This window comes from Peromyscus californicus, unplaced genomic scaffold, assembly GCF_007827085.1.
Source record: "Peromyscus californicus insignis strain IS unplaced genomic scaffold, ASM782708v3 Scaffold_22__1_contigs__length_63687245, whole genome shotgun sequence".
NCBI classification, from domain to species: Eukaryota; Metazoa; Chordata; class Mammalia; order Rodentia; family Cricetidae; genus Peromyscus; species Peromyscus californicus.
The window spans coordinates 61,612,826-61,635,125 of NW_026294525.1; the positions used below are offsets into that span (position 1 = coordinate 61,612,826).

Consider the following 22,300-nt stretch of genomic DNA (forward strand, 5'->3'; position numbering starts at 1 on the left):
ACCAAGTTAGTGTTGGTTCTGTTGCTACCACAAGTCTGGAGATTGTTTGGCCTTCAGTGTGCAGGCGGGCCCTGATGCGGTTACTCACTGGACTCACTGGAGGACTTCTTTAGGACCAGGCACTCCGTTAATCTTTCTGATCCCTGCCTTCATGTTTAACAGCTTCTCTGGGGCTTCGTGACTCAGCGCACACCAAGCCCAGCCAGCCATTAGCCAGCATGGGCAACTCTGTAAACGCGCTGTGGTAAATTGTCTGGTTGTCTATGGAGGTCAGAAGTGGGATGTAATGGCCTCGCAGGTCTTTGCCTCTCCCAGCCTGGGAAGCGATCCCACAGGAAGAGTGCCACAGAAACCCAACCACTTCACTTCCGGGGGTCACAGGACAGAGAGGAGGATGGAGACTTCTGGCCATGGAATAGAGTGTCATCAATGCTTTATTTACATGCGTCACCACCGCTTTTACAAACTAGATTATGGGTTTAAATGGAATACACAGGCAATATCTACAAACACCAAGGGAAGGAAGCATCTCCACGTCACCGGAAAGGGGCAGGTTCCCAAATCAAACTGGTTTCGATCCTTGAGAAAGAAGAAAGGCGCAGGGCTGATTCATGGCAATGTCTGGTTAGACGAGGTCCCCAGGACTCAGAATGCAGCACAATAGTGTTTGCTTTGCAAGGACGAGCTGCTTCACACCGAATGAGGAACGGCTTCTTAGGTGTCGGAATATGGCCACGTGCCATACTAAATTCTAGTTTGTGTGGGGCAGAAGCAAGAAATCAAAACAGATAGGCCATTTTTATAGAAACTGTATACAGAATTGTTTTTTCATTCATGCAACTTTTTTTCCCTTAAAAAAAAAAAAGTTAAACATGTGAAGCTCAAATGCACCAGACATTTTTCAATATTTCACTAATTCCTCTGGTCTCCTTCACATCTGTTTATATTACCCACGTACATAATGTGCTAGGACAAGTATACAAGAGAAGGCCGATTGCCAGGCAATGAGATAATTTTAGAGAAAGAAGTGACTAGACACACACACACTTTTTCTTTTTTTCTTTTTTAAACCAGCTGCACAAGTATTCCTGGAGTGTGGCAGGCTTGTCATCATTAACTCACAAAAGAAAAATACAAATGCATAAAACTCAACAAGAGAAAAATGCTGCATCCACTTAATCTGCGTCTTACACACTCAAAATTTAGTTCAAATACCACACGCTCCTGTCAGTGACCTGGGCATCTGCTCTAAGGCCTTGTTTGACAGACACAATCCCACGAGCCACCTCTCCCCCCATGCCCTGGTCCCTTGCTGCTCCCACCCCACAAGTGGCTTCTCTGTACCTCTGTACCAGTGAATGCTTTTCTACAAAAGATCTGCTTTTAATTAAAAAAAATTATTGTGCCTAACCATATGTTCCCCAAATACCTGAAGTTAAAGGAAAACTAGTCTATACCACCTTTCCTTTGCTTTCAGAGAGAAAAGGATTTGTTTCTGTGTCCCCGTCAGTCTAAGAGACAGACGGAAGGCTTCCTTTCTCTGCTTTACTCCTGAAGGTCTTTTTTCCAAAAGATTCCAATGCCGCTTGCTCGTTCAGTGGATGGCGCTCCTTAGGAAAAGGCCAAGTTCTCTACCCCTGTGACCTTTAACCTGTACACGGGCGGCCTGGAAGTTGGCTGAAGTCACACCTGAGATGGGATGTACCTCTCCCCTGGCTGGGAAAGGAACACACATGATGCTGATCATCACCCTAAACACAACGTCCGTTTTGTGCTACCCCCGCGTGCATGAGCCTCCTCGGCAGGAGACGCAGGAAAATGTCCTATGTGCTCCAGCAGCTGCAGAGGACACAAGGAGGACCACTGCCTCAGACGCATTCACCGTGAACAGGGTATGCTGAGTCCCGCCAGTCCCAACGCCAGGACGGGGTAGGCTTGCCATAACGCTCTTCTCTAGCTTTGGTCAAAGACATCAGGTTCTAGAGCCCAAAGAGAACCACGGTGCTCAAGAGTGCCTCAGTCCTCAGCATCGGGCACTCTGCTCTCTATAACCTGTCACAAGTGTGCTGGGCGTCCTGAGAAGGTTCACACAGGCATGCCTCATCAAGACTCCACCACAGCAGCTGGCCCTAGCCTCGGAGGTCATGAGGGCATGTGCTCAGATGTCTCTACAGAGCACTTCATTGTTACGGGCTTAAGACATTGGGACTGCTACTTGGTGGACAATGACCAGCCTACCCCGAAAGCATGGTTTTAACAGAAGGTACAGAGGGCCCAAGTGTCACCTCTGCGGAGTACGACTGCCAGAGAACTGGGCTTCTTATAGGAGCGTGGCCTCTCTGTGTGGGGCCCCTGAGGATGGGTGTGTAAGAGTTCTGGGCCTGGCAGGCCTCAGCTCTCCACACATCCTATGTGTGGACTCTGTATTATTTTAAAAAGTAAAGTACATCAAGGCATTTTGCCTCAGCTTTTCTGATCTGCTGAGGCCGCCCTGGCCTCACACTGTCTTTGCTTCAGCTTATAATCTGTTTCTAGGACATTCTGTGAAACTTGGTGCCTGAAATCCAACAAACACTGGGAAAGGAAACAAATGAGAAGTTACGTGTCTAAAAGGAATTCAACATTTTAAAACTAGGGGAATACACTGGAGGGTTGCCTTTCCCGCTCCCAGGGCCTGGAAACTGCACAGCCAAGCGGCTGGCCTGTGAGTTAGTCTGCTCATTTCTTTAAACTCAGGAGAGAATTCTCAGGGCCCCCCTGTTGGAAGCACTTGGTGCTTCTCCACTCCCTCGACCGACCGTCACCCACCGAGGAAGCAGCACTCTGGGAAGCCAGCCCGCCAGCCCTCTGCTGAAATGACACAGGTCGTGTGGACGGCTGACCACGGAAGAACAGGGAGTGGCTAGTCTCACCATCAAGGAATGAAGCCAGCAGGCAGAGCTCACTGACAAGCAGACCACGTGAATATTATACACATTTTCAAAATTAGACTTTAAAAATGCAGACTATAAACGTAGCAGTTTGGAAAAGGCAATGTGCTATAAGCCTACTAGAGCCCTAACTGCGTGACCATGTAGAGATTCTGGAAAAGGCTGAGTGCAATCAACAGGGCCATCGCTCTGACATGATGACCCAAGCGAGGCAAGACAGATGTGGGACAACACCAAACGGAACTCTCATTACGCTAGGAGCCATGACTGCCACCAACACCACCCCCAGAGGAGCTAGAAAGCAAAGGTGCACAAGGTGGTGGGTGCAGGGGACTGGGGGACACGCCCGTGTTGGCGTCTGCTGCCACAGTGCATGCAACAGTGGGAACTGGAGCAGGAACCCGTGCTGGAACATCAGCCCACATTCCCAACGCCATGCACAAAGCTCCATTTCTGTGCTGTACATGATAAAATATATTTATACCCTTATGTGCCTAATGCTTTTTATGCAAAGAAAAGAGTCTTCGTGTATCACTTTGGAGGAGTATGTATATGCTGTGCTAACCAGGGCATCGTCACACCAGTTCTATATGTACCGAAGGTGTCCCCAACTACGCTGTCTCTCAAAGGAGTCATGAACGCACTCACACTTTGCGGGGTTAAACAGAAAGCACCTGTACAGCACCATAACTGTTGGAAAACAAAACAGAAAAATGAGATCCACAGAAGCAGAGAGTTTTAAGAAAAAAAGTTTAAACTGCCTTATCTTGTATTTCCAAGTGTCACTTGTACAATTACAACCTAATCTTCTATATATCACCTTGTACGCTATTGCCTGTCACTCAGACACTTCTACAAAGATCAGAGTATACACAGCAAGGTTGAAAATAATCAAAAGATGTGTATGTTTCAAAAACAGTGAAGTTGGACCTGCCTTAGTACAGACTTGGTTTGCCTATTTCACACATTTCTCACAGCACGCTTAACGGCTCACCAGTAATCCCACATCTTCTATGAAGCCAAACAACACACATCTTTTTCCTTTTCTCCTTAAAACTCAACCCATTAGTGGCATTTGGCAATGAGCGGTAGCTGAGCTTTCCCGAAGAGGTCCTAGTTCCTAAGAGCAGACACTGTCTACTGCATTAGCTGAGGAGAATGACGGGACCGTAAGCCCTGCTGAGCAGGCAGCTGGAGGGTGGGCACTGGGGTCCCTGTCCACAGACCACCCCGACTCAGAACTGGAAACTACTGGGTCAGATGCCTGCCTCCGTTTGCTCCGCCCACGCACAGTTCAGTCCTGGACGGGTGCGCAGGGCAAACAATTGTGCCATTGTTCAGTTTTTAGAAAAGGATAATTTTCTACCAAACAAAAGAAGAAAGAAAATCCCCCTTTAGTTTATGTAATGTGTTAAGTTTGTGGAGTTCCACGGGCTGGGAAGCTTGTGACGCTCAAAGCCAGACCGGGAACTGGTACAGCACTCCCCTTCTGCTTTGAAGTGTGCTAGGGGAAGGGCAGTTAACGTTTTCAACAGAAAAATACTGCAAGTGACTGTGTGTAGAAAACTGAGAGGGTCAAAGGGAAACACACAACACTTAAAACATCCCATAAACCATCATGATATGAAGCTCGACAGGACCGCCAGGGGCTCCCGGTGTGCTCTGAAGGAGAGTGGGTGGTGTGGAAGGGTGCTGTCCTCGCCGGCAGGTCACTCAGGAGTTAGATTTTGCATACATTATAGAGTTCTGATCCACGGGTCAGGGCTTCACCCAGGGCCGCGGCTGCTAACAGTCTCTGCTGGGTGAGGAGAATGGCGTGGGGTCACAAAGCTGTAAACGACATCACTGTCCACTTGCTGAGAGCAGATTTGGCAAAAGGGTCTTCTCTGTAGGTCTTCTGTCAGTTGGAGGGTCTAAAAGAGAAAAGAAATCCAGAGTTATTAAGGCCACTCTGAAAACAACAGGAAGCAAGATGGGGTGCCTTCATCACCCCACCAGCTTGTCCGACTGCAGAGCCCAGGCTCTGTGCAATAAAGCCGTTTGGCTAAGCATCTCAGGTCTGCAGCCGAAGGACACTGCAGAGAACTCCTTACCTTAGCTCTTACTTGGTCTTACTGTAGCATCCTGAAGTTAAACAGCCCGAGGGGAAGGGACCATGCACTGTGGGAGGATACCGAACAAAGGCACACGGGGTTTTTTGTGGGTCTTGTTGCTAAGTTAGGGGCAGCCAGGGAATGGATTGGGGTCTGGTCTAGGTTTTAGAATGTAGCAAGCTTAAGACAAGCAAGCTGGCTACCCGAAGCAGACAGCAGTACTTCTGGGGTTCTCCCTGTCAGCCCAGGGGCAAATTTAGTGAGATCCCATGGGTAATCTCTACACACACACACACACACACACACACACACACACACACACACACACACACACACACACACACACACACACACAAACAGATCCACCTGCCTCTGCCTCCTGAGTGCCAGGATTAAAGGTGTGCGCCACCACCATCCCGCCTCCCATAGAACAGCTTGTTAACATTATTCTGTCTCCACAGTCATCAGTGGAGGTCTTCCCAGAGCACTGGAGTCCAGGGAGCCCAGTTAAGAGCACTGGCTGCTCTTCCAGAGGGTCTGGGCTCACTTCCCAGCACCCTCATGGCAGCTGCTCGCGACTGTCTGTAACTCCAGTTCCAGGGGACATGACGCCCTCTTCTGACCCCCACAGGCACCACACATGTTGCACTTACATACATGTATGCAAACACTCCTAAACACATGAAATAAAAATAAATCTTAAAGATACTCAGAGATGAAGCTAAAGGAACCAACATGACAGGCCTCGGGACATAAACTCTGTTGTCTGTGGGGACATGGCTGGTGGTCCTGGTGAGAGGAGCAGGGCAAGGCACCAGGAGCTCGACACGGTCCGGCCATCTTCCGGAACAGGCATGTGACTGAGCAACAGAACACAGTGACCTCTCACACAGTGCGGGGCGCCCCACCTCTTCCCTTTTAAGACTACTCCGGAGCTTCGATGGTTTCAGAGACTGTCAGTAGGGCGTCTCTGTGGGACTGAGCACCCTGGCCATATTTTCCTTGGTGACGGCTCTGGAGAGCAGAAGTTTTTCAGTGGAGACAAAGACAATAAATTAGGAAAAGAAGGCCCCTCTCTTCCCGCGGACCCCTGGTTTGGCTGAGGACCTTTTCTGGGGGCATTCTGTTTTGTAAAGCCACTGGACACTTTTATTTTGGCCTACAAAACAACAGCTTCTTAGCTCCAGAGGGAGAAAAAGCTAACATAAACCCAGACCCCATTATCTGCAAGTAACTTAACTCAGCCTGGTAGAGACACTGTTCTGAGTCTTCTACGTGGGTCCTGAAAGCATGACCCAACATGAGCAGCAGATGAAGTCCTTTGAAAAGGACTAGGCTTTTTTCCTTCACAATGAGAGCTAACAAATCACAGTCTAACATCACTATGACATTAATCACCAGGGGACTAAGTTCCCCAGGTCCCAATCCTGCCTTTCTGAAGTGCCTAGGGAGAAGTGGCAAGGTATTACCTAATTCAGACCCTCCCTGGTCCCCTTCGGTGTTAATTACTCCGCTGTGAAAACCAGTGCATGATGGGAAGATGACATACTTCATTCCCCCAGAACGGAGGCTGAGCACGTGGCCTGCTTTGATACTGAGGCTGGAACAGAGTGCACCTAGGCACCCAACATGTCATCATCTAGTTAGGACCGGCCATGGGCCCTGAAACTGGGACATGAGCCTCACCACAGTAGTCCAAAGTCACACCAGCAACAATTCCCAGGCTGCCACACCCCCATTCCCTCAGCAAAGGCCCAGCATCCTCTGGGAATGTCATCATTAAAAAGAAGAGGCACTAATCATCACTCTCCCCTTTCTGCAGACTGGGGTGGGGCCACCTGTGACACTATGTGCTGGAGTTCCCCCCAGGGTCTCCGCAAGGCCTCCTGGGGAGGCCTATGCAGGAAGCTGCCTCCCTGCCTACCAGCTGAGCCAGGAGGGCCAGAGGCAGCTCCTGCAGAGGGCCCGCTTCACAAAATCCCCTCGCTTCAGCCCTCTGGGAGGCCACTGCTTTTAGTTCTTTTCTGTGGCAGAAGGAAAGCAGTGTAAAGGAACCAGACAAACACTGAAGAGAAACCCAACCAACCTGAAAGGGAAGGCATTGAGGACTCAGATGAACAAAGGAATCCTGGAGAGAGCACCCTTGAACATCCTAACAGCTTCTGCAGCTCACTGCTGGTGCCTCTCCATCAAATAAGAACTGAGGGGGGCAACGTGACAGGACCAGCCACTAACCGGGGGTTCAATGGCGCTTGACTGGATTAGTGGGAGTTTTGTGGGTTTTGTGGGAGTTCACACTGATTTAGCTAACTCTGAGGCATGTGTATGTGCTGATGCCTTTGTAGCTTAAAAATCCCAGACTTTAGAAGGAAGCAGACAGCCGACAAACTTTACCGACGTTACTCTGCAGTTACCAAGCCATATACCAATTAACAACACAAAATGGCTGTTCTGTTTCACCACTGACTGCCATGGGGAGGGAGAAGAGGCCTCCTCTCCCCTCGCTAAGTTTGAAACCAGGCTGTTGGATCAAGGACAATCAAGTGGTCCATTCTAAAAATATCTGCTGAGAGGTACTCCCTCTGTGATCCTGGCATCTACGGGGGAGACAGGTTTCTGCCTAATTATCACCAAGTCACACGATGTTCTAAGAAAGGAAGATGCCTCCAAAATGACATCGAACAGAAGCACCCAATCAACTTGGATTTGGACACGGAGCGCAGCGGTTCCCACAGCCGACTCCACCGTGGAGAGCATGCGTTTGCCAGCAGCGTGTCTACCTCCTTGTGAGGAGGAAAGGACGACCCCAGTAACTACATACAACGTGAGAGGCAAGGGAGGGCGAGAGGAGACTCTCACGTTCACAAACCCAGGCAAGTCAGTTAACAACTATTTCTTGGCTAGAATTTTAATTGTCTGGAAGAATGTCTGCCTGGAAAAAGCAAAGTTAAAGTGAAACACTCCGACCTGCGTGCTTTGAAACAGATAAAAATTTTAAGTCAACCTGCAACTCCAAGGTCAAGCTGGGGGACCGTATGCAACATTCAGATGGATAAGGAAGGGCTCCTTTGACTGACAGGCAGCCTCTCCTGGAGCTCAGAGAACAGCAGTGCGGCTCCAAGTTTCAGTGTTTTTGCTGGAGCACAAAGCAAAGCAAGGCCTGCCTGCCACACTCATCAGTGACCTGTCACACTCAATAAAGCCTCCGGTGCTGGTGCTATCCTAGGCAAAACATTTTGGTCAGGCTTTAAAAAAAAAGATTTATTTTATTTTATGTGCATTGGTGTTTTGCCTGCACGTGTGTCTGTTTGAGGGCATCAGGTCCCCTGGAACTGGAGTTTCGGACAGTTGTGAGCTGCCATGTGGGTGCTGAGAACTGAACCTGGGTCCTCTGGAAGAGCAGGCTCTTAACAGGTGAGGAAGTCTAAACACAGGTGGTGGTATTAGCGCTTTGCCCACGCACATCACCGACGGGCCTACGCTGGCTACACAGAGCTGGCCAGAGACGGGCTGGGGAGGAGCCGTCTGTGTAAGCACCCACTGAGGCAAATGCCGTCGAGGAGCCGTGCTAGGCACTGGAGGGCAAGTTTTTATTTGGTGGCAAAGCCTCCCAGAAGGAAACCTGGACCTTGTGTAACCCACCTGTCTGGAGGAATGAGTGAGTGTGTTCTAAAGAGAGGTTTGTGCTCTGCTGAAAGAATGGACCCTAAGAACTAGGATCTCCCCAGGAATCTCCCACGGGAGAGGAAATGGGTGACGCCCTTGAGGTTGGTCAGGGGAGAAACTTATCTCCAGGAGAAAAATGTACAACTAGGGATGACCTGGCAGGGGACACTTGGCATGAGCTGGTGGTGGGCAGGGACCACTATTCCCCAGGCTGCCCAGCAAAGCACCTCTTCTTAGTTGAACCTACCACCACTGTCAGGATCCCCAAAGGCAGCCTTGGGTAGTCTCTGGATCCCGTGTCCCTCTGCCCATGTGGACACAATGGCTAACTCTCCCCGTTCTGCTGTTTACCACTGTCTCCTTTAGATGGGTATTTCGGACAGGTGACCGAACCAGGCTGTGGCCCCTCCAGTCTGGTAACATGAGCTCTTCCTACCAGGTGAGTAAACACGGAAGAGATATAACACTTGGGGTAAGGTGGAAAGGCACCAACCTACACACATTGCTTAAAGACAAAAAGTTTAGCTTGCAGAAAAGCAGGTGAGACCCGTGACGTGCTGGGCTGGGCCATGGCGTGCTCTCTTTCCTCAGGAGCACGCTGAAGCTTTGCAAGTGTCAGGGAAAGTCTCCAAGGCCTGGCTGGGAAGGCTGGAGATAGCACTTGCAAGAGCCTTTCGCTTCCAGGACACTTTGACGCCTAGACTTGTCTGTCTGCCCTCTTGGCCAGCCTTTGTGCTGTGCTGACAAAATGCAGGGGAACTAAGAGGAGCAACAAGCTTCACACTCCCCAGCTGAGGACAGAGTGGTGCCAGGAATTACTGACAGCTAAGGACAACAGACAACAGCCTGTCTCCGCCTTGGAAGAAGGCGAGAATCCTCCATGCAGTCTGCTCTCCTGTACATGCTCTTGAGTCTTGGATGCTTCCGACTCACAGATTATGCAAAGTTTGGGATTCTATTCTTTCAAAAGAACCACTTTTGCCAAGCGTGGTGACACATGCCTTTAATCCCAGTACTAGGGAGAGAGTGGAACGCAGAACATCGTGAGTTCAAAGCCAGCCTGGTCTACATGGCAAGTTCCAGGCCAGCTAGGGCTACATAGTGAGATACTGTCTCAAAAAACAAAACAAAACAAAAATAAATAAACAAAGCAAACAAAACCCAAATCAACCAACCAAAAAAATCCAAACCAAACAAAAAGAACCGCTTTTTTTTTTTTGGGGGGGGGGGAGTTAAGATCCTCTCCAGATTGTGGTTAATGACCCTCAACTATAATACCCCAAAGTTTAACTGGCAAAGACCTGTGGGATCAGGTCCCGCCATCTTCCACACACTCCACCAGTGTGCTGAGCATAAACTACACACTGACCCAGGAGTCATCTCGGGGACACTTCGCCCAGCCTGCCCTCCTCCTACCCAGGTGACTCACCAGCCAGCCCTCCACTCTGCCTTCCCCAGATGTTCCCTATGCCTTGTAGGTAGCACTGAAGCATTTGGTGTCCAGAATGCCTACCACACTCTGAGCTCTCAATACACTGAATTCCTTGAAAGCAGGACAAAGTCTTTGCAACGGTTCAAGCACCAGGGAACGCCTGCTATTTTAAGAGCACCATCTTAGACAAAGTATTTGCCCTCAAGCAGCATAAATTCCTGTGAGTGAAATATATTGTCTTGATGTTCCAAGTAGCCTGGAAAGCTTAAAGTTAAAAAAAAAAAAATAGGTTTGCAATACATGTTAGCCGATTAAACTGGAGTGGCCCTTACCCCTGTCCATTCCAGCACCCAGTGTCCTTTGCTTCCAGGACTTCTTCACATCTGCCCAGTGAGGCTCACTGGCACTCAGGCAGAACCTACTGCTTGTGGAACAGAATCTAAGATTGGTAATGCTTCCCAGGGAGGGGGTTTTCAGATAAGTTTCTAAAATTCCTGTTTCTTATAAGATGAAATTGATACAAGGCACATTTTAACATTCAATGGATTCTCAACTATGTAATAATTAGCCTTCTTTTGTTTCTGTACACCCCACCATAAAAAGCCCTCAAATTCCGACATTCTGTCTGTAACTCCAGTTCCAGGGCTTCTGACACCCTCCCACAGACATATATGCCAGCAAAACACCAATGAACATAAAATAAAAATAAATTATTTTAAAAAAGAGTCTTGCTACTCTGTCTCAAGCTGCTGTCACAACTAAGTGATCCACCATCTACAGGAGAGAACAGGAGCCTTGAAGAAATGCTTACAGCCACAAGCCATGACCTGAATCGTCCTGTTTACCTTCACCGGGTGTGAACCTGGGGTGAGGTGGGTAAATTACGATGGCAGTATGCAGGCTGGGGATGCTCTAGATCTCCTGAGGGCAGGAGGAGTGTAGACACCACCCCACCTGCAGGTCCAGGTGCCAGGCACATAGGGCAGGGTCCACCAAAGTCCTCTTTTCCTGTTCCAAACATAGACAAGATCTTGAGAGACTAATGTTTCCAACAACAACAACAATTCAGTTCTTCAGGTTCCTCAGACTTCAAACTACCCATCCACCTGCAAGGTACCACCAGGACTTGCAGGTAACAGACGGTAGCCAACAACCAACCGAGGAGGGAAACCAAGAGGGAGCAGAAGGAAGCTGACACCAAGTCTGAAGGAGACAGAACGTCTCCTGACAGGTCGGCGGTGTTGCCGGTGTGCCGATTCCAGTAGGGAGGGAAGTCTTGTGCTCACGTGGCCCTGATCTCAGTGCAGCCCACTGTCCACCTGCACTACACAGGGAAGTCTGACACAGGAAGCCTGACAGGAACCCAGCTGCCTCTGGCAAGCTGTGCTTTGGCTGAGACACTCAGTGGCAGGCAGTGTTTTAGCTCCGCCTTCTAACAGCTCCACCATCACATTTTTTGATTATTTATAACTTGGTCTGTATGGCTTTGTGATCATTTTATGAACATACAAATGATCAACAGATGTTCCAGTGAGCCGCTGGGCCACGTTCACAATGGGAGGACCAGTAGAAAGATTTTGACTTGGAACCTAAGTCTAAGAATGCCTCTGGCTGGGGTCTCCTTGGCTATTAACTCCCCTAGGGAACCAAATCAAACATTCCACAGGGATCTAAATATTTCACTGAAAAAAGAAAGAAAATGTATGGCCTGGATTGCTTTCACCAGAGAGGAAGAGGGTGGAAGACTAGCATGGGAGGAAAAGGAGGAGAGGAAAGGGGACACAGCGGCACACAAACCCTCAATCACTCGGGACCGACGATTAGAGCCTGTCCTCCAGAAACGCTGGAATTACCCTGAGACTTCATGACCAAAGATTCTCATCCTTCAACAAATGACCATCATGCATTTAAAGGTCACCAACCAAATGGAAAGTCTAGAATTACAGAGTAAGGTCCACATCTCCTGCTGGGAGAGAAGGGAACAAAAGTGGACCAGATATAATCCCTGCAGCCCAGTTCCCTGGGTCCTGACTGACTTCCTGACCCCCCAAAACTGTGTTGTGCCAAACCGGTAACCACCAGCTTTTAGAGGCCAGACCACTGTGAGCATCTGCCCATCTGCATATTTCTTTCTGCTTCCACAAAAGCCCCAGGAGGCTGGGAGTACCTCTGCATCTCTGAGCGGTCTGAGAAGCCTGGTGAGGATGGGAGGTCCAGGTTCCCTAAGCTCTGGCTTCTGAGCAGAGGAAGGCAAAGCTTCTCCCAGTAGCCTGGTCCTGGCTCCAGTGAAGATCAACAGCCTAGGGAAAGGTGGGGTCCCTGGAGCCCTCCTTCGGAGATGCTAATGGAATGCTTTGGTAAAGCCTAAAACCTCGCCAGTCCATCTGTGGCAGGAGTTCCCTTTCAAAACGGAAAGCACCAGCCTCTCTAATGTGTATCCCCAAAGTGGCAGGCAGGACTTCGAAGGCACAGATGCAGAAAGCAAGTTTCACCAAACAGGCACGAAAAGAGACCAAAACTAGCGTCAAGGGAAGCAGCTGCGTTCTGCCAACAGTGTAAGAATGGCTTAGTTGCTTCAGAGTCTGCGTGAGAAATTACAGGATCATCAAAATCACAATAAACATCAAATAACTTCTTAAAACAGTGACAAAACACAGTATCCCACATGACAGCTTTAGAAAAGCTAGCTCTGTACGAGAAGTATAAATGTTTGCCTTACTGTCTAAGTAAAGCCTGGTGAGACTGGATGCCATACAGCCATGAAAACACAGACACCTCCAAGGTCAGTCTCTGACATCTCAAGGACCTCATGCAACCCTGAGTGAGCTGCAGAGAGGTGTTTTAATTCCCCTCAGAGTGGAGTCTGGGACAATGTGCTGAAGCGGATGCTCATGTCCAATCTGAGGAACTGGCCCTAGAAGCCAAGCATGAATGAAAAGAAAGGTCCTGTTGGTTTTTAAACAAGAAGCCAGCACCTGGGCTCGGCCTGAACTCTGACCTATCTGCATGGAGCTCCTGTAGTCATAGGGCCTTTATTTTTATGCTCACAGGAAGAATACATGGAAAACATGTAACAATGGAATTGTCTGCAGGGTTGACCAAGAAACTCCAGCACGCTAAGGTAGTCATACTGCACGGGCCTGTGGCTCACATTCCCATGGAAGTCATTCTTGCAACAGGATAAATGCCTGCTACCACTGCCACCTCCTTCCCATCTAGGCCATGCACCCCTCGAGGGACAGACACAGTTTGTTTTGCCTTTCTCTCCCATGCCAGTAGGTACCCAGACAAACTGCATTCAATGATTCTGGCTGCTCTGGAGCATGTCCACCCACGTGGGGTCAGCCACACTTTGAGGCTGAGAAGTGCTCGCTGTATGCCAAGGCATATAAAACACCCAGCAAAAGTCAGGAGAGCCCACGGTCCTCCAGAGGGCTGCTGCCTCTATCGGAAACACCCAGGGGAGGGTTTCTGGTGCTGTGGTTTCCTCAACGAATATTTGAGTCAAGATACTGAAGAAACTTGGGAAACACTGACTCGTTATCAATTTTCCTTTACTGTCATCAACACTAAAAAGATCCAGCCTGATCTGACTGGTGGCACACACCTCCAGAGGCAGGTGGATCTCTGAGTTCAAGGCCAGCATGATCAAGAGCGAGTTCCAGGACAGCCAAGGTCTACAGAGAGAAACTCTGTGTCAAAACAGAAAAACAACAACAACAAAAATCCAGTCAGTTTCAGCATGGATGACAGGCCAGTCTTTCAGCTTTTTAGCAAATTGAGAGATGGAACTCCATGGGCTGGTAGACTCTAACCAGAGGCAGACAGCAGGGTTCATTCTCCACATAGCACACCACAATCTCTGTTTACCCCATGTTACAGGCCCTCAAATGAAGTGATCGACGTCAAGAAAAATGTAACACAGATAGCCAATATTCTTGCATTTTGTTAGAATTATCCCCCAATATAAACATGATAGAATCACAATGCTCAAACGTTAGTCAAACTGGCATCACAGATTTGCCTCTTTGGGCAAGCAGCCCATGCATCAACCCTAAATTCTAAGTCTACACATGTATACCACCAGTCCCTTCTAGTTCTGCCCCTCACTGTTCATCCCAGTAGGACCGTTTTACAGACTGGGTAGGATTCAAGTTTAAACCATGCATGTCACACACATTTAAAAGGCTTCCCATTGACAGACAGAAGCCCAACAGTCTTAGAGATTTATCACTCACGTAGCTAACGGCAGAGCAAGGAGGAGAGCAATCCCTCCCATTTCCATCTAGCTTCTGCTAATGGGTGTTTTCCAGTTTTTATCATAAAGTAGTTTAAATATAAAAGTACCTTCTGAATTCTCCCCAGAGGGGTCTCCAAATACAAAACGAGGAAGAACAGCAGAAGATCTTGTGAATTTAGGATCCGGTATCAAGACAATGGTGAGATTTAAGTAGCTTTCTTGTGTGAGGGGATACCTGTCAGAGTCAAGAGGGTTCACTGGAAGCTCAGATGATAGCCAGCCAGCACACCGCCTTCTCCACACCTGTACATACTTCCAAGTCCACAAGCCCCTGGAAGACAGTGTTCTAACCACCCAGGAGCCGGCACTCACAGAACACACAGCCCAGGAGGTGAAGGCTTTTCTCCAGGCCCTAAAATGAATGCTGTATGTGAGACTCCCAGATCTCCAGGGATGCCTGTCACAGAGGTTCTCCAGTAAGATGTCACCTGGCCAGAGCTGCTCCATTAGCCACAGTGGGGCCATGTGACCTTGTACTGGCACACCAGTCTAAAGAAATAAAGCAAAGGCAAGCCAGGAAGAAGGGGGCTCAGGGAGCTGGGGTGACCAATGGGGAGGGGGTGAAGCTGAGAGTCTGCCTTTAGGCCTGTTTCCCAAATATAAGAGAAACCTTTAATAAAGTGGAAACAAGTTAAGCTTAAAAGTTTAAAAAAAAAAAAGCAAAAAACAACCCCCTTTTTTTGGTCACACCATGTTCCTGATGGTTGACAGAATTCATTCTAAAACAGGATGGAAATTCTCCACCAGGAAACCAGACTCCCCCAAGTCCCTCCCCGTCACCCCCTTAGGATGTTCCTTCTCTTGTCCTGTGGGCAACAAGACAGACTGTTCTCAGGAAAACTGAGTCAATTTTTCTATGGTCTGTTTTGTTCTGTTTTTAGAAGGGGTCTTCACTATGTGTATCCCATGCTGACGCTAAGCTCTTATCTTCTAGCACTTGAGAGACTGAGGCAGGGATTGCCAGTGTGCTGTGCCCAGCTCTTTTCCTTTATTATTGAGTGATAATATGTGCAGGTGTGGGCATGCACAGGCCACTGAAGTGTGGGAGTCAGAGGACAACTCTTGGGAGCGGGTTCTCTCCGTCTGTGGATTCTGGGGATCCAGCTCAGCTCCCACCTTGTTGGGTAGGCCCTTTGACCTGCCAAGCCACCTTGCCAGCCCTCACTCTATTTTTAACAGGAAAAAACAAACAAACACACACCTCAAATCCACCCCCCTTAAAAATGTTCTAAAAAGCTAACTAACTACCTGGAGTTCCTTTGGGGTATAATGACGAAATGCATGGTCTCCAAAACTGAAATGTATCACTAATAAAATTAAAGTGCATCATATATTTAAATCTCCCTTTACAGATTTTCATGCAACTTTGTATGAACACACACTCAGCTACTCAGCTAGAAGAGCAATCCACACTGGAAACAGACAAAAACTGAGAGCACATTTGCTCATAAACACTTCCTGGTGAACTAGGAAGTAACCTTCTCACAATGACGAACAAATTAAACTTCCTTGTGTCTTCAGAAGCCACACTCTTCTTCAAGGAAAACAAGCTATTTATTCTTCCAAAATCTGAACATCTCCATCTCAAAAAGTCCAGTAAAATACCTGCATCTCTAAAGTCGATCCTCCGGCCCAAGTTCAGGTCTGGTAGTAACCGACTGCAATACCATTCTCCTTAGCTTCCATTACAGCCTTTCACCAGCTCTAGGCTATTGAATGACTGTAGCAGACGTCTGGGCTTCCGTCGGGAGCCTGCTTGTGCCTGGGAAACTGAGCCTCTTTAGACTCAGAATGGTCTGACATCCCCCTTGACAGCTACCCAGGGAGGCTTCAGTGAGCTCACCAGAGGAGACCCTTGTAATTCCTGCCCCAGGGAGGAGGGTTAACAAGGCCGGGGGTTAGGGCTTTGAGTTTCTTTTCTCTTTTGAAGGAGGTGGTAAGCAGCTTGCTGAGATGGAAATTACAGAAAGAAGAAAACAGGGAGCCGAGGGTCCAGGGCCCTTTAACACTGGGCATTGGAGGCACACACTGAAACAAACCAGTTGGCAGAAATAGCTAGATGCCCCTCCCTAATCCTTCAGAAGAGTTCCAGGGAAGTTTTGTCTATTATTCACACTCTGGCCCAGTCTAGAGTGCCTTTGGTGTTTTTTGTTTTTTGTTTTTTTCCTTTTTAACCTTTTACAAAAAATAAGAACTGTTACAGATCAAGCCACTTAAGAAAACAGTCTCTGGGACTAACCATACGACCTGGGCAAAGTGATCAGCCTTTGTGATCCCCGCCTGCTCATCTGTCCGTCAGCATGCTCACCAACTGCACTCTCCAACCTGATGTAGTTTTACAAAGCCCCTTCACACTCTCCTGTGATCCCATCAGATCCCTGCAGTAGCCCTATGGAACAGCAGGACCCTATCTTCCTAGTAAAAACTGGGAGAGTGAGGCTCAGGAGCTAAGGGACCACCCCATCACTGCAGCTGGAATGGCAAGGTGGGACTGGGCCTTCAGGGCCTCATGTAGCCCAGGCTAGCTTCAGATGCATGCCTCTCTTCTCTGCCTCCCCAGGGCTGGGATTGCAGGTGTGTCCTGCCTGCCCACGTCCACTGCTTTTCTCACTGCGCTACAGCTGGTTCTAGTGCAGCAGCCTGGAAACACTGCCGTTTAAGGAAAGCTGCCACGCTCCTCCCACGGCCCCGCGCTCCTCCCACGGCCCCAGTGTGGGCCTGATAGAAGGGCTCCGGCAAAGGCTGGTGAGAAGGGCCTCTGACATCAGCGAGGTGGTGACCTAAGAACACACCATTAACACTCCCAAGCGCACCCACGCGGTGAGTGGGCTGCACGAAGCGTGACCCCTGGGCGGTCCGAGAAAAACAAACTTGACATGAGGAGACGGGGCTCCAGACGTGAGCACCCACCCCAGCTCAATAAAGCCATCTGGAGAACGCTCCCTCTGTGTACACTGTGGCACCTACTTGGTGGTAACCTCTACCTCTGTTAACGACCTTAAAAACTTACAGTCAATGCTGATGAGAACTAGCTGCTGAGTGTCAAATACAGTTAAAAAAAAAAAACAACAAAAATGAAATAGAAAAAAAGCTGTCACCATCCATAACTACGTCACCTGCACCTGACATCATTTATAGGTTGAGAAACAGAGAGATGCACAAAAAAACTCCCATGAAAAAACATGTATTTTCAACCTAACTTGCTTTTTAAAATGATTTAACTCTGGGCACCAAACGATGTCCTATACTGAGAAGGATAATCTGACAGATCCTGCTTCATAGTCACTGAGTCCACAAATACAGCTACAGTTAATCGGAAGTCATGCAAAACACTGCTTTTCTAGGGGGTAAAGAACCACCACACAGAAGACAGAGCTGGAGCTGGATGGGAGTTTTGTAAGAAACTCCTTGGGCTGGTATGCTTCACCTTGACCTATGACCTACGGCCTATGACTAAGCATGTTCCTTCCTCCCCTTCCCTCCATCCACCCACAGAGGTAGGAGAACCTGTGTCTTAGCTCTCTTTGAATATATGGGTGTTCTTCTTACTAACGACAGCTGTGAGGCCTGTCTAGTCTGCAGCTGAAACCGATGAACCGTCTGGGAGTCACGACCGCTTCCCGGTGCTTCACGGGCCCTCGCCACCCCCACCTGCGGTTCTTACGTATGGCACTGGGCACTGACCTGCTTTACCCACTTCCCTTTCCTCAGTGATCCTTCAGCCTGGCACCCAGCTCTGAGATGAGGCCTGCTTAGCACCAGTGAAGTTCCCCACGTTCAAACCAACAACGTTCTGTGAGGAGATGAGGGAGTCAAAGTTAAAATCCAACCCGTCAGCATCCATGAGTTCGCTACGGATAATGGACTCCATGTCACATTCCAAGCTCCCATTGAATATGTCCAGGTCCAAGTCACTGGGGAACCTGTCATGGCCCAAGACGGGAAGGTTTGCACTAGCTGAGTACAGTGAGGAGCCTGAGAGAGAGTCCGAGAGGGTTTGCATAGACTGGCTGACGTGGGACTGCTGCTGGTGTTTGGCTGACCCAAGGCTGCTGGAGTCACTCAAGCCCATGTTGCTGACAGAATTTGACAAGGCACGGCTGCCACCAAGAGCGCCCTGGGTTTGGTGCTGGTGGTGGAGCAAGTTCTGATTGACCAAACTCCCCTGGGTAGGCTGGGCAGCGAAGGACATCATGGGGTCATTGCGGAGCATCACATTCCGGCGGGCGTTCTGGGCAGACACAGCAGTGCTAGCCTGAGACATCAAGGGGTCCGACTGAGTCATCATGACATCGCTGTGGCTGAGGGAGTCTGACGTGAGCAGGTCTTGGAGTGTCTGGTTACCATAGTGTGCCATGGAAGAAAAGGTGGCTGGCTTGTTCTCTTGGATGGTCTGCATGGGCGACTGGCGCAAGGAATTCAGAGACGAGGGTCCAAACACCGTACTGTTGAAGGAGCTGGTTGGGGAGCCCAGGCCGGAGCTCTTGGCGGTGTATGGGAAGCTGGAGCTCCGCTGCATAAGCCCCCCGGGGGGCGATGGCTGGGAGGGCGGGAGCGTGATGTTATCGAGCAAGTCATCCATGAGGTTGTCGGTCAGCCCATCGTTCAGATTCATGGTGCCCGCCATGTCCGTCAGCCGCGGGAGCTCGACGGTGCACGGCTTGCTCACAGAGGGCGACAGGCTGGCAGAGCTGCTATAGAGCATGGGCGAGAGGGGGCCGTCATCGTCCTGGACATCGTCCAACTCTGTGCTTGCCAGGATGGGCGACAGGCGGCCACTGACTGTGCTGGCGTTGGAATTGGTGCGTGAGCGGAAGTCTGTCCATGCATCCAGCTCGTCGCTGCTGCGGGACGTGGGGCTGCCAGGCCACTTGGAGAGCTGGGCAGGGCTGTCGTCCGCCGACTCCGGGGCGGCCTGCAGGGCCGCCTTCTTCTTGGCCGCCCGGCCGCGGCTCTTGGTGTACTTGTTGCTGTTGTCCATGGAGACGGCCCGTCGCCGGGGGGCCTTCCCACTCTTTCCGCCGTCAGGGTTGATGATCCACCACGAGCTCTTGCCGGTTCCTTCATTCTGCACTCGCATGAACCGGCTGTGCAGGGACAGGTTGTGCCGGATGGAGTTCTGTGGAGACAGAAGGGAAAGGGGACAGTGTGAGCCAGGACGGTCCAGTCCAGAGCAGACATTCATAGAGACCTCTCAATTTGTTTCTTAAAATAAAAATATCATTTTGGGGGGAGAGAGGAGGGTACCACATATGCACGTGGACATCGGAGGACAGCTGTGGTGCGGGCTCCCTCCTCGCACCCCGTGGGCCCGGGGAACGAACTCAGGCCATCCACCGGGTTCAGCAGCCAAGGCTTTTACCCACGGCGCCCGCCATCTTGAAGGTCAGCTTCCATTTCACAGGCTAGCATGTCTACTTTTATTAAGTAGCAGACATCTTTGTGACTTGGAACAGAGCATCCGGCTAAATGGGAAGCTTTCGTGCTGGGGAGGCGCTGGAAGCATGGAGCTCCTCGACACGGCTTTTCCAGATCCTCAAGTTCTGTTGCACTTTCTTTAATTATATTTCTTTTCTTTCATTTCTCGAGACAGGGTGTTTCTCTGGGTAGCCCTGGCTGTCCTAGAACTAGCTCTGTAGATCAGTCTGGCCGCAGACTCAGAGATCTACCTGCCCCTGCCTCCGCCAGCATGTTCACGCCAGAGCGCATGCGCCATCCAGCCTATAATTACATCTCTTACACTACAGTTCACACTGATAATTTATTACCGTATCACTCCCTCGCCATAATTGTCAATAAACCTCCCAGCTCTCCGGGAAACTAGTCACCTTGGTGGCTATTTTGTTCTCTTTTGCAGTCCTTGGCTGCACAAGTGCAGGGCCAGCAGTTACTTCTGAAGCACTTCTGCCGGAGAGTGTGAAACAGGGTCCATCCTGCCACAATTTCACAACTCACCACGTAATTCCCGCAGCCATGGGAAGGGCAGGGCAGGGTTTTTCAGGGACAGTGAAGGAGTAAGTCTCTCATTTAGAAGAATTTGCCTCATTTATACATTCTGCAGCCTCAGGAAGTGTGGGTTGAGTGACTTCCTTCCAAAGAGTACAGTATGAAAGGGGGAAAGAGTAATTTGTAGTGGAGAAATCTGACAGACGCTGTGTCCGCTGGGTGGCCGAGGCCTCCATTAACAGGGACCAGCACACTGCTAGTGTGCATCCTAGATAAAATGCACTGAAAATGCAGCTTTTCATCAGTCTTGTTCCAAAACCTAAACCCCAGACTAATCATAAGGAAAACATGAATCCCACTTTAAGGGACAAAGGTCTGCTGGTGCTCCCAGAACCATCGCAGCCAGAGAGACAAAGGGACATGGGAACTAGAGCTGGGTGGGATCACATCACAGAAAAAAAAAAATTATAAAAAAACTGGGAAGTCTGATTACCATGTACAGACTTCAGTTCATAATAATGATAAATATTGGCTCATCAACTGTGACACTTGTACCAGGACTGTAGGGTGTTAAGAGGGGACACTCGATGGTGGATACATGCGGATTCTTTTATTTTCACAAGTTTTCTATATATCGAAGACAAAATCTCCCTGTCCCCCTTTTAATGTAAGGCAAACCCCTTTAAAGTCCCAGTGATCTGAACTCACTGAAAGAATCTCCCTCCTGGCTTAGTGGAGACACCCAGTTGTCAAGGGTCACCAGGCCCAGCCATCTCTCTGCCTCTGGCCAAGCACGTGACCCCAAACAAATCATTTCATCTGTCTGCAACCACAGCAGGTTCCCATCTTCCTCAGGGCCATGATAACATCCAGCCACCCCCCTGCCATGGATGACATAACAATGACAGATGATCATGCACTGCAGACACCAGTCACGCTATGCTTTCAGGGTTTTTTTCCCCCTCCTCTTATGAAGTGCAGGTCCATAATGAAGAGTGCTCAGAGCCTGGGGGAAGCTCACTCTAATCTGTAAAATGCCTTCTGTGCATGCAACAGGAAAAGAGCTGATGGTGTTCCCCACATCTGGAAGAGCACCTGCAGGCCAGATGAGTTTTTACTGGCAAGTTAAAGACTGAAAGACATTGCCTAATAATACTGCATATTAAATTATGAACAATTCTAAAAGTCACATTTAAAAAGAACTTGGCAACCATCAACTGTATTTATGTAGAAGATACAAATACATGTGTTCTACCAGATTGTTTTTAAAACACAGAAAGTCAACAGGATTTTGTCACAAGTAAATAACTGAAAATCCACAGTATTCCTAATGCGCGTTCCTATCCAAGAAGGGACTGCAGTCCAGGCTGGGCAAAGCACACCAGCACTTTCGGTCACAGCGCCATCTCCACAACTGCCACCAGGATGGGCAGACAGCAGGCATCGCCCGAGGACCCAGAGAAGCAGGCCTTGCCCAGGAGACTACAGACCCTGCTCCCTTTTCACACTCCACTGCTTTTTAAAAAGAATAATGGCAAGTGTACTAACGGGTGAGAATTTTATTTCTTTGAAACGGGATGCCTTCTCTATGAAGTGCATTCCTTACACACGCTTGCAGAGAAGAACACAGCAGTCCCTCTTTGAGTACATGGGTAATTCAGCTCATTCAGTAAAAACCTAAACACAAACTTCAGGGTGAAAAGTAAGCTGGTCCTGAGGCTTTAGGGGTGCAATGCAGACACCCCCCCCACATCATTCCTACCTGTCAGCTCCACTGCTGTGAATTCTGGGAAGAGTTCACATGAACACCAAACATTTACAAAAATGAGCCATCTTAAGACATTCAGTGATCCTGTGTAATAGGGAGCAGTATTTTTTTAAAATGTATTTTACTGCTACCAATTCCAAACCCTACCAAGAGACCCATGAAACA

General features: G+C 49.2%; 1 protein-coding gene across 1 annotated transcript in view; it reads right to left on the reverse strand.

Moving 5' to 3' along the window:
* Positions 1–4,729: 4,729 nt before the first annotated feature.
* Positions 4,730–22,300, reverse strand: part of Foxo3 (forkhead box O3) — a 95,100-nt gene continuing 77,529 nt past the window's right edge. Inside the window, exons 3-4 of the mRNA XM_052751530.1 lie at positions 18,106–19,540; positions 4,730–4,843 (exon numbers count right to left, since the gene is read on the reverse strand). Coding sequence (XP_052607490.1) covers positions 18,140–19,540 — 1,401 coding nt within the window. The 3' untranslated portion in view covers positions 4,730–4,843; positions 18,106–18,139. The remainder of the gene's footprint in view (positions 4,844–18,105; positions 19,541–22,300) is intronic.